Genomic DNA, 12,469 nt, shown 5'->3' with positions numbered 1-12,469 from the left:
CTTGGATCTATTTCCACATCGAGTTAATGTGAGCCTTTAATTAGTTGAAAACATGAAATAAGATTTATTATTCTATACTAATATTTTTCGTATGAGAAAAGTATGTTGTTGAACGGAAGGAGTGTGTTTGATGTTTGAACTTTGAACAGCTTCTATGGATATATATCGTGGTAGTTGGCGTGTCCATGTCAAATGCTAGGATTCCTTTTGTGTGGAAAAAAGTGCAGCGTGGTACGACCCTTGATGTTACAGATGGAGACTTGTGTGTGCAGTGGCAGAGGCCAATTCGGGCAAGTAAAGGCGACTTTGCATTCATGAGAACTAACTGATTAGATAGATCGATGAGATTCCCCATCACTTTGTGCGTCAACAATCAACTCCATCGCCATGGAGCTCCCCATTTCTGCGGTTACAAGTGAACTTGTGAGCCGGTTCGTCTCCTTCCTGCTGAACAAGTACCAATCCCATCGCCACACACGATTAGAGCAGCAGAACCTGGTGGAGAAGCTGCAGCATCTCCTGATTAGAGCTCGCACCGTCGTTGAGGAAGCGGATCGGCGATGCATCGCCAACTCCGGGATGCTTATGCAGCTCAAGATGCTCTCGGAGGCCATGTATCGAGGCCATCATGTACTGGACGTCTTCAATTTCCAGCAACTACTTGACAGCAGCATCATCGACGAGGTTAGCGACTCATCATATTTATCCTTCCCTTTCAAGCGTCCTCGAAGAATTGCATCCAAAGCAAAGGGAAGAACCATGCAGCTGGAGTTGCATGGTGCCTTGAAAAGCTTAGGAATTGTTGTCGCAAACATGGCAGAATTTGTTGTGCTTCTGGGCGGATGTGAGCGTATGTCTCGCAGGCCTTATGATGCCTACCTTTACACGGACCATTTCATGTTTGGCCGGCACGTAGAGAAGCAGAAGCTCTTGGGCTTCTTGCTGCAAGAGAACCCTGTCAGTGATGAACCTGTCGTGCTCCCGATCATCGGTGCCGTCGCAGTCGGAAAGAAAACATTGGTTGCTCATGTCTGCAACAACGAAAGGGTTCGTTCACATTTTACTTCGATTTTGCACTTGAATGGAGATAGTCTCTTGAGAATCATCGAGCATGACAGGACCATGCTAGGGAGTAGATTTTTGGTGGTTGTTGATTTTGTTTCACATGTGGATGACAAGGACTGGACAAAGTTTTACTCCTTTCTCAGAAGAATGGGCAAAGGAAGCAAGGTGATCATCATAAGTAAGCTTCAAACGCTAGCTAGATTTGGAACAGTGAAGCCAATTTATCTCAATCCCCTCTCCTATGAGGAGTACTGGTACCTCTTGAAGACACTCACCTTTGGCAGCGCAGACCCATCAGAGCACCCGCAGCTAGTGCGAGTCGCAGAAGAATTTGCAAAGATCTTTCACCCGGGAGGGTCACTAATGGCGGCAAATGCGTTCGCGGACGTGTTGAGAAGGAATTTTGATGTTGAATTCTGGCTTTGCTTACTGGGCAAAACCAGAGGAGTGATTCAGAAGAACCTATCCGAGCACGGTGTAGATCCATATCAACGCTTTGAACAAGGTCATACGGTGGACATAACCGACTTCACTTTGCATCCGTCGACGGCAATTCGCATCGCGAACTGTACTAATGGCAGCAATAGATTGACTAATGGTGCTCCCATGAAGATGGAAACGGTGACACTTGGAGAACTGCTGGTAAACCCTAACAACAGATCAAAAGGGGAGTTCATTCTGCTGTCATGGGAATCAAGGATACCCCCTTACACAAGGTTTGAGCACATTGTTGCAAGTTCTGTTCAAGATCTAACTGAAGGTGTTAACTTACCCGGGAGTAAGAAACGTCAAGTGCCTATCTGATCTTATATACTGTAATATTTTGCTTCCACTTTCGATAGTGATCTTACTGATCTTGTAATATGGCGCTTGTGGAGTGTAACCACCTTCCTGCTTTTCTCATGCATTGAATAGAAACGTGCTAAAATGACTCGTGGCTTTTTGCTACCTGTATTTCAGTTCTATTTTCCGATTCCTGTCTGGTCTCCCTCTTCTTCCATTTGTTTTTTTGCACATCATGCTAGTAATAAATACATGCTGCTCCCATACTTTGTTCCAAACTCGTCACAAGTAATTTCTTTCTTCGATAAGTAAGAATTTCATTTCACCATGTGTTTGCATCTGGACGATGGGCACAACCATAATTTATTTCAAGTATTTTCTTGAGAAAATAATTTATTACAAGTAGAGTACTTGAAATGAACAAAATTAGTGAAATCCATGAATATAAAAATGTACAGTAAGCTACGGGAACCGGTGAAAGCAGAGAAAGCTCGACGGGAGAGAGGACCGGCACGCCCACACCGCAGGCTGAGACGCCAGCGTAGGGCGCAGAGAGCCCAGAACCGCGAAAGCACGAGGCCACGTGGAACTGCCTTGTCCCAAATATAACGGAAAACAGTTCTTTTTTCACCCGTCTCTTCGTTCTTCCTTGTCCGTCTCTGATGGTTAAACATTTTTTCTTTTTCATTTTAATATTAATTTACAGTTCATTATTTATTTATTTACCATCCATACTTTTTGTGAACATTTTTAAATTCCATATCATTTTTCAATATAATTGTTTTAGAATCTCTGAATATTTTCAAAAAAATTAAAATGGTATAATTTGCAAGCATTTTCAGATTCATGGTATTATTTTTAGAAAGAAAACAAATGTAATAGATGGAATTTTCTAATATTCTAGTATTTTTGAAAATTCACAAACTTACAAAACCCACGGAAATTCATTTTTATAAACTCCTAGAACATTTTTTCTATTTGATTAGTACAATTATTAGTTAGGAATTCTTAAAAATAATGAAAAAATGCAATATTATGATTTTTGTATTTTAGAAAAAAATCTCTAAAAAATTAAATGATGGAATATTTTTCAAAGTCTTAAAATTTTAAAAATTCAATAATATTATATAAGTTGTGGATTAGTATCAAAATTCAAGTTTCTTATTTAAAATTTTAAAAAAATTCTGATACATTTTAAGTTCGCAAACATCTTTTATATTTGTGGGCAATATTGTATATTTTTTAGTTCTATCTCTACAATTAATTTTATTCAAATGGTACGCAAATGGTTCTCCAATTTTGCAAAAGTAAGTATGCGGTTGCTACACCTTAAAAAGGAGCAGCCAACTCAAACCGTATGTAACTAGGCCAGCAAGCGATGTTGAACATGCTCAGGTGAGCATTTGCATCTCTGATTGGTAGCTTTGTAGTACCGGAGCATGCGATATCAACTACCCGACCAACACCAACTCAACCCAGGGCATGGATTCCACCCTCGTAGGGCTACACCAAGATAAATGTCGGTTGTGTTATATGCAAGAACCAGTAGATTAACGTCATAAGTGTTGTTTGACGCGATGATACATGTGCGGATGTTGGCTCTTCAGGTAAGGTCTTTCATGGACTCACAGATCCAACAACACTTGAAGCATTGGCGTGTCGGAAGCCCATTCCTTTGCCAAGGATTTGCTGCTATAGAACATTAATGCAGCCTTGGGCTGCCTCTCCGTGGTCTTGGATATTCACTCGAATCTTGGGGATCATTGCGGAATACCCGGGACCTCCTGTTTGAGTCTCTTTGCGTAAAATTGGCGGTGTCACACACAGGAGACAACACGATTGGACCGGTCCATCAACCTGTACCGCGAGACAAAAAAAATTGCAAAATGCAAGGACAGCGCGATGTGAGGATTGGACCACAAGACCTCCCGCTTCCAACTGCGAGCTCATAGCCAGTCCACCAGACAAGTTAATTTTGTTTGTATTGCAGCGCACGTCCCAAAGTATCAAAGTAGAGTAGAACCGGGCTGCTCTACTATAGCGAATTTTTATTATATATTGTGGAGAAAGAGTATATTTTGAAAATGTGCGAGCATATTTTGAGTTTCTGAACAATTTTTCAGCAACACGAATATCTGAAAAAATTATGGAAAATTGAAACCGTGAACATATTTTGAATTTCTGTACAACTATTTTTAAAAGTGGAACATTGCAAGAAATTCCAAACAAAAAATTGTAACTACGAACTGTTTTCGAATTTCTGAACAAAAGCTGGAAAATGGAACTTATCATCAAATTGGGAACAAAAAATGGAACTATGAAAATATTTTAAATTAGAGAACAATTTTTAGAAACAAGGGGGAAAATTTTAAATGCTATTTTTAAAAAAATTCCAACATTTGTTTGAAATGTTTTGAACATTTTTGGTAAAAAATAAACAAAATTTGAAATATAGAATGTTGTTGAAACTAGTGAACAATTATAAGAACCAAACAATTTTTGAGTATTTGAATATATTTTTAAAAAGGGAACAATTTTCAAAATTCTGAACATTTTCTTAAAACTCAAACAAAACAAGAAAATCCTGAGGAATTTTCGGAAAAAGTGAATAATTTGTAAAATTCTGAACATTTATTCAAACTCGAACAAAAGTTGGAAATCCTGATTTTTTCATGAATAATTTTCCAAATTGTGAACTTTTCTAAAACATGACAAAAATTGAAATTCCCGAATATTTTCTAAAATTCTTTGTACCTTTTAAAAACATGAGCAAAAGTTGAAATTCCTGAACATTTTTTGAATAGAAGTGAAGTAAATTTGAAAATCTGAACAGTTTTTAAAAACATGAACAAAATTTGAAATTCCCGGACATGTTTTGAATAGAAATGAACAAAAATTGAATTATTTTTTCAAAACTGGAACAAAAATGAAATGCCCGAACATTTTTTGAATTGAAGGGAACAAAATTTGAATTTTTTAACAATTTTTGAAAACATGAACAAAATTTAAAATTCCCAAATATTTTTTGCATAGTAAGGAAAATATAATAAAAACACGAATATAATTTGAAATTCCTGATTTTTTTGAATAAGATAACAAAATTTGAACAATTTCTCAAAATACGAACAAAACTTGAAATTACCGAATATTTTTTGAACAGAAGGTAACAAAATTTGAACAATTTTTCAAAATGCGAACAAAATTTGAAATTCCCAAATATGTTTTGAATAGAGGGGAACGAAATTTGAACAATTTTTCAAATCGTGAACAAAATTTGAAATTCTCAAATATTTTTTGAATTGAAGGGAACAAAATTTGAAAATTACATAATGTTTATAAACTTGAGCAAAATTTGAAATTCTGAACATTTTTTAAATAGAAGGAAACATATTTTGAAGTTATGAGCATTTAAAAAGAAATAATTTCAAAAAATTGGAAAATAAAAAATAAGATATCGAGAAAAGAGACAGATGACGAAAAAGCATAAAAAAGAAAATCACAAATAAAAAAAGAATGAAAAATAGAAAAAAATGAAACAGCAGGAAAATTAAGGAAACAAAACGGACCTGAACCGGTTGGGAACCTTCCAGAATGTTCCCAAATCCGGTATCAGTGAAACGTGCAACGGGCCAGGCCATTTAGTTGCCGGTTTAGCCCGGTCTGTGGGTTTGCACGACAATTCGCCGCAGAGAGCGGCGAATAGGTTTTTCCAATTCTCTGTCGCACCGTGAGCCCAGGCCGGCCGGCAGAGACAAGGTTTCCAGCGGCAATCACATGGTCATGCACCAGGGACGTGCTAAATTGACTGATTAAATCAACCGATCAAAGGATGCTTCATCCTCCATCGCATGCCTTGTCGCCACTCTCTTTTCAAGAGATGCAATTTTGATAAGAAGAAGCACCAGTATTCAGGGTATGTAGTATTCATACATGCAAATTCCAAATATAACCATCAAATTTACACTTAACAATCTCTTCAACTGTTGTGCCAGTTGCTAACTTGCTAACATTTGATGTGTATATCCCTAATTTTTCTTCTTTTTTATCTTTCAGACCTCTGGTGTTCCAAGGCACAAGCCATGCCATTTACAAATCGGTCTAGAGAGAATAAAAATCTAGTTATCAGAAGCATAAAGAAAAAACAAAGAATAGGAGATTTAATTCAACATGAGAAAGGAGCTTTGTATATATTTATTATAGCTATGTTACTAACCGGGACTAAAGTTCCTCCTGCCTGTGCTCCCCGCAGCGGCCACGTGAAGACCCTTTGAGCCCGGTTCGTAAGCCAACCGGGACTAAAGGATTGGGCCTTTAGTCCCGGTTTCGAAACAGAGGCTTATATCAACTAAAAACTATCAACTATGTCCATAGGAAAATCTGAATATGACGTAGGAAATTTTGAATTATTGCTACGTTGTCCAACATGTGGCTGCGCGGACGGACAAATAGGGGACACACCTGGTCACTGATCGGGCGTGTGCGCGGGCGTTTAAGGGTTTGAATTTGCAAGTCATGGCTGAAGATACTCTAACCCCGTGTAATCAACATCAGATCAAAAAGCAGTAAACATAGGGAAACATTTACTATGTATCGGATGATTTTTCGCTCCCTTAAGCCGCAAGCTACAAACGCCACACGTCCTGGTGGGGCGCTGCTCGACCTTATCTCTTCAGCTGGAGCGAGAAGCAGTCAAAATCAAATGAGCTCGATCCCCTTCGCCATGGCCTCCCATCCAAGCCCCCGTCCGCCATGGCCTGCTTCCGAAGCTCCACCCGCTGCTACTTAAGATCGAGTTACCAGCGTCATGACGCGGTGATTTTTGTTGACAGACAGCTAGTGCTTCAACATAGCCCTCGTTGTTGACTCGGATGATGTCGGTGTTGTGACCCAATGACTCGACGATGCTGCCGATGTTGCAATGCTGCGCTCGTCGGCTCTTGCTGGTGCAGCACTGAGAGGCTAGGCTGCTAGCCGCGGGGGTTGCAACACAACACGGAGGCTGGAGTGCACCCGGGTAGCGCTCGCCGCCAGTGATGGAGTGCAGCGCGCGTAGTTGCACTGAAGCGCTGCTCGTCGTCAATGGGGTTGAAATGGAGCACCGTCGTTGCTGCACTGAAGTGTCGCTCGTTGCCGACGAAGTTGCAATGGAACATCGTCGGTGCTGCACTGAAGTGCCGCCGGAGCTGCATTGAAGCCTCTGAAGGCGTTGGTTGTGCTGCGTTTGAAGCTTTGTTGCGGCGCTCGATGTTGCCATGGAACAACACACTGGTGGCTCCTGGTCTTGTGATGAAACGGTTGCTGGCGGCTCATGGTGCTTCATTGTAGCAGGCGAGGGTATGATTTTTATGCCGGAGGTAACTGCTCTCGGGTTAGCCCTTTTCACGTGCTTTCGCGTGCTTGTGGTGGGAGTCAGGTCACAAGGGGATTTTTTCTGCTGCTTTTGATCGCGAGGCAAGGAGGACGAAGCAGGCGTTCCATGCGTACGCTTATCCAACATTAGATCGCGACAAGATTGAAATAGAATGAGCAACCAGCGAGCCAACTTTATTTCTTCAAAAAATCAGTCGCTTAGCCTCATAAACTTACAGGAATATGTCGACCTACATAAGTACGAGAGTGAATTACAAAAAATTCACCACATTTGAAGCTGTTGAGTATTATTGCTACCACATTCCTTGCGCCTCACAAAAATGTACCTCTTTTTTAGCTAATTTTTCAATAAACACAAATAACCGATTTAAAGCTGTTAACCATGATTTCTGACAGAATGGGCGCACGTGTCGGGTAATGTGACGGACGTTTACCAGAGCAGGTGCTCCTCCGCCTGCACGCCGTCCACGCCCAGCAACACGCGCTGCTGCTCGCAAGAACGCGCCTACGTCCGCATCGACAGCTGCAAATTAACTGCCAAACAGGCGAGGTGCATGGACGGAACCGCGGGAAGTGATCTCACCGAGCCAGCGTTACCGGCTTCGCGATGCTTACCGTATACGTAGCCGGCGCTCCAGAGCGCGACCTGGACAGGGTGCCGGGGACGGGGAGGCAGGTGCATATGTCCGAGGTGGAGAGCGCGGAGACTCTCTGCCGAGGTGGCGAGGCGCGCCGGCCATGCGCAGCACGGCCTTCGCCTGCCCGAGGTGGAGGCGACGACAGAGCTGCTGGGTTGGTTGCCGCCGAGCATGGCGAAGCGGCCCGCAAGGACGCGGTGCTTGGAGTTCTCATGGCGTAGCACGGCGGCGTCGGTGATGGGAGACGCAGCTCGCAACGGTTGGCTGGAACTAGAGCGGGGGCTCGGGGGCGTGGTGGAGCTGCTGCTGCTCGTGCCCCGGGCGGCGCGCGCAGGGAGGCATCGTGGTCGTGGAGTTACTGCTGCTCGTGCCACGGCCGGCACAGGGAGGCGCGGTGGAGCTGCATGCAGCTGCTCGTGCCACGGCCGGCACAGGGAGGCGCGGTGGAGCTGCATGCAGCTGCTCGTGCCCCGGGCGACGAGGGAGGCGCGGTGGAGCTGCTGCTGCCACGGCGGGTGACGAGGGAGGCGTGGTGGAGCTGCTGCTGCTCGTGCCCCGACCGGCACAGGGAGGCGCAGTGGAGCTGTTGTTGGCATGCACGCCGGCGCTCTCGAGAGTGGGAGGAGCTCACCCTTCCACCGGGAGCTGAGCACGAACCGGCTGACCGGCACCTCTGGTCGCCACGGAAGGTACCCGCGGCAGCTGCGGGAGGGCGCGCACGTAGTGGAGGTTGTCCATCCCGCACGCGACGGTGACAGGGAAGATGGCCACTAGGGCGCCCGTCGTGCTCGCAGCCGTATGTCGCTCCCGCCACAGCTCGCCGTGCTCGCAGCCGCATGCCACGCCCTCTAGCACGCGTCGCAGCTCGCCCCGTCCCCCGTGGGGAGACCGGCAACCGGCAAGCTGCTCCTTCCGAGCCATGGCGGCCTCCAGCTGCTGCGCGGAAGAGCGAGCTCGAAGCGCCGTGACGAGTTCCGCGAACTGGGGGGGAGGGTGTATATATGGCTAGCGCAACAAAGCGAGTGGGGCGAGCGAAGGCCGTGACGATCGAGCACCCGCTGGCTAGCATAGCAGCAGCTAGCATGCGGTTGTGCATGCATGCACGCACGCAGGCAGCCACCACACCGGTGAGTGACGCCCGGGCGTTTGAGGGGAGTTTGGGGTGCCATGCTCTAGGTGCTCTTAGTGTGTTTTATACGTGTTTTTTTTTCCTTCGATTTCTGCTGTGAGTGCTTATGTTGTGTGCATGCGTGTGTGTAATGTGTGCGTGTTAGCGTGTCCATGCATGCGTACGTGCGGCCTCGACGTGATGTTCCGTGGAGACGATCGAGAACCGGCAGAGTATATATAGGCCCTCTCCCACGCCATGCTCGACATCGACAATCGTCTCGATCGACGCCGTGAGTGACGTGTCTCGCCACGGCCAACCCCTTCATCGCCCTCGGCGCCATGCTCATGCATGTTGTTCTTGTGCTCACTATATCTGCGGCTGCACTGTGACGTGCTCATGCATGACATGCTTGGGGTCAATGCGCTTCTGCATGGAGTAGACAATTAAAGAGGTGCTGCAAGAGATGGCGTAGGGTGCCGTACGTTGTGGGCCGGCCGTAGCACGAGGAACCGGACGTCGCCGCAGGCAGGTGGCGCGTGCCACAGTGCAGCCGAGCCTACGTTCATTCCGCGGCCGAGCGTGTGTGCATGCCTCCATGTATTATGTACTCCTACGTGCGTTTGTGCATGCATGCTTGTATTGCGTTGCTTTGTCGTGTCTTGTTTTATGGATTGTGCATGCGTATGTGCATCGCAAATCATCTTTTATCTATCTACCCGATGTCTTTCTACCAATGAGATACTGTCGTATGTAAAGTTGTGGGACCAATATATGCATGCGACATATCAAAGTATAGTTCAAATTGTCTTTTATATATTTCTGTCTTCAGTCAAATCATAGTCAGCTCAGCGGGGTTTGATCAAGATCTACTTGAAGATCCGTCGGGGCAATCATATGTGATCAGAGTGGACAATTCATTGCAGCGACGAATGAAAGAATATATATCTGCTTCGATTCATTTACAGCAGAGGCTCCAACTACCAGGTTTGGATTGAACCTCGTAAAAACTGTGGGATGCGGCAGAATTGTGGTAAGCTCTGACAGTTTGGAGATTGTGGAAGCCCTAAAAAATGGCTATTCCTCCTCGATGGCTTCAACAATTATTGACGATTGTTTCTTCATGGCTTATGAATTCAATCATGTAGTTTATGATCATTGTTTCAGAGAGAGTAATAAAGTAGCCCACGAACCTGTTAGGCTAGTTAAAAAATTTTCTCCTAGTTGTTGGTTGGATTTAACACCTATTGAGGTTCTCTCCTTACTTGTAAATGATACTACTGTGTTAGATTCTGAATAAAGGAGGGAAAGTTTCAAAAAAAAAAAAGGTCACCGGGGCCATGTAGACTCTCCTTACGTTGCATGTGATGGAGTGGCATAAATCCTTTCCTTTTATTTTCGCTTTAGCAATTTCATTCATTCATATCTTTTAAACTATTCTGCTATTTTTGAAATATTTTATGTATTTGAATTGCTGACACCAAGAGCTTTAGATTAAGGTCAAACTTGGATGCATTTCAACTTGTTTTAATTTCAACGTTTCGAATGAGTGAGATCAGATTTCTGAAATAAGTGAAATAAGTTTCTTTAGTTCGTTCACACCAATGTTTTGAAATAAGTGAAATTGTTTTTTTACTTGATTTTTTGTTGAAATAAGTTTCTTTAATTCGGTGGAACCAATGTTTTGAAATAAATTAAATTGAACTTTCACATGACTTTTTGTTGAAATAAGTTTCTTTAATGCTAAATTTCAATATGCCATTTTTTTAGATACTGAACTCTGCTTATTACAGTGTATGAAATGATGTGAAACTGGTTACTGCAAAATGTAAAGTTATATTTGTCTAACAACTGAAACGTATTCCACTCAAGTTATTTGAATTTCAAGGAAACCTGTTTTGTAATGAGTGAAATATCATATTTCAATAGAGTTTTTGAGCGAAATAGATTTAAACTGGGTGAAATATAGTATTCTGAAACTAGTGAAATGTGAAACTCACAGAAATGCATTCTGAAATGAGTGAAATGATAAAAAATTAAACTAGCCAGAGTGTATCGAGATTGATCTTATTTTAAAGGTCTTGTCGCTTTGAATACAAAAATATAAAAAGTTTCAAAACTACATATTTACTTTAGAAGTTATTAGTATTTCAAAATGTCATATAAAAAGTAAAGTGCAAGTATTTAGGGCGTGAATACAACCGTCCTCCATCTGTGCTATCTCATCCTTGTGGTCTCCGTCCAGTGTTGTATATCTGTCTGTATAAGATTTATATTGCTAAAAGACAGAAATAAAAGCATGCATGATGGGGTCTTTGACCAGATCAACCTCAAAGCAATGTTCAATGATGGATTGTTCGCCGGCGGTGTATGCATCAAGGTATGCATGCGTTGTGTGCGTGTGTGCGTGATGTGCCTGCTCATGCGTGGCTGTTCATATAAAAGTATAAAACACAAAAGATCTTTCAGTTGCGTCGAAATGTACCGTTTTTAGGGAAGTAAATTGCACAAAACCATCATTTTAAAGGCTAGGTTTGCAAAAGACACTAATTACCTTTTCATTGCAGGAAACACCTTGTCTAGCGTAATCCTTTTGCAAATAACATTGGCCAACGAATTTGCCTCGACTGAGCATGTTTATGATAGATGGGGCCCGCCAGTTAGTCCCTGCTTGGCATACCGTTTTCTGCACATTACAGGTGTAAAATAAATACAGACCTCCATCCACTGGTTTAATTTCCAGCCGGAAGACACTCATGTCCAGTAAAATACACCTGTAAATTTTACATCCCTGTATTAAATTACACCTATACCAAGCCCGTCCTTAGGTTGATATGGCACAAATTTCTAACACCATTATGTTGAACCGTTTTGCTAGACATGGGGCCCACTTGTCATCATTTCATCATGTTCTTCTCACCTCCCTAATTTCTCTCTCTCTCCCCCGAACAAGAAGCATGCACAAGGGTGGCCGCCGCCCATCGCCATCGCCCCTGAGCTCCAAGAATATCACCAACCCTCGTCTGGATCCGGCAAGAATCGAGCCGCCGCTCCATTCCGCACCTCGAATTCATGCTCCTCCGCTCCAAGTCGAGCTCGGATCTCGCAAGAACAGGGATGGGCGGCGGCCCCTACCGAAACCTACGTGCCCCGTCGTGGCCATTAGCCCGTCCTCGCCTGGTTCCGGCAAGAACAGATCCACTGCTACCTTCTGCACCTCGTATCCGTGCTCCCTGGTAGGGCGTGGTCAGGCGTTGGTGGCCTCTGGCACTCCGCACGACAACGACGACATCTGCCTTGGCCATGGTGGCTCGAGCCGCAGCAGCAGCGGGCGCGACGAGCAGCGGTTCGGGGAGCAGCCGGTGCGGGGAACAACAGGCACGACGAGCAGCGACAGACACAACGGGCACGGCAGGCAGTAGGTGCGGCATGCACCAGGCGCGGCAGTAGCGAGGTGGAGCAGCGTGGATCTGACAAGGATGTGCACCGATACCGACTGGATCTT

General features: G+C 44.2%; 1 protein-coding gene across 2 annotated transcripts; it reads left to right on the top strand.

The window, feature by feature from the left end:
* Window positions 1-271: 271 nt before the first annotated feature.
* Window positions 272-2,041, top strand: LOC123442543 (disease resistance protein RGA2-like). Of its 2 annotated transcripts, XM_045118613.1 has the most exons (2): window positions 272-1,243; window positions 1,355-2,041. In XM_045118613.1, the coding sequence occupies exons 1-2, from the start codon at window positions 388-390 to the stop codon at window positions 1,867-1,869; spliced, it is 1,371 nt and encodes a 456-aa protein (XP_044974548.1). In that variant the 5' UTR covers window positions 272-387; the 3' UTR covers window positions 1,870-2,041. The 2 variants fall into 2 exon arrangements, with proteins under 2 accessions (XP_044974548.1, XP_044974547.1); XM_045118612.1 differs by having other exon boundaries at window positions 274-2,041.
* Window positions 2,042-12,469: the final 10,428 nt, after the last annotated feature.

Source organism: Hordeum vulgare, chromosome 3H (genome assembly GCF_904849725.1).
Source record: "Hordeum vulgare subsp. vulgare chromosome 3H, MorexV3_pseudomolecules_assembly, whole genome shotgun sequence".
Classification (NCBI taxonomy): domain Eukaryota; kingdom Viridiplantae; phylum Streptophyta; class Magnoliopsida; order Poales; family Poaceae; genus Hordeum; species Hordeum vulgare.
The sequence above is the reverse complement of the archived record's forward strand: the minus strand, read 5'-3'. Positions and strand labels throughout refer to the sequence as shown.

Excerpts from the sequence above, each read along its gene's own strand:
- LOC123442543 (XM_045118612.1), top strand. The coding sequence starts at position 388 with ATGGAGCTCCCCATTTCTGCGGTTACAAGTGAACTTGTGAGCCGGTTC.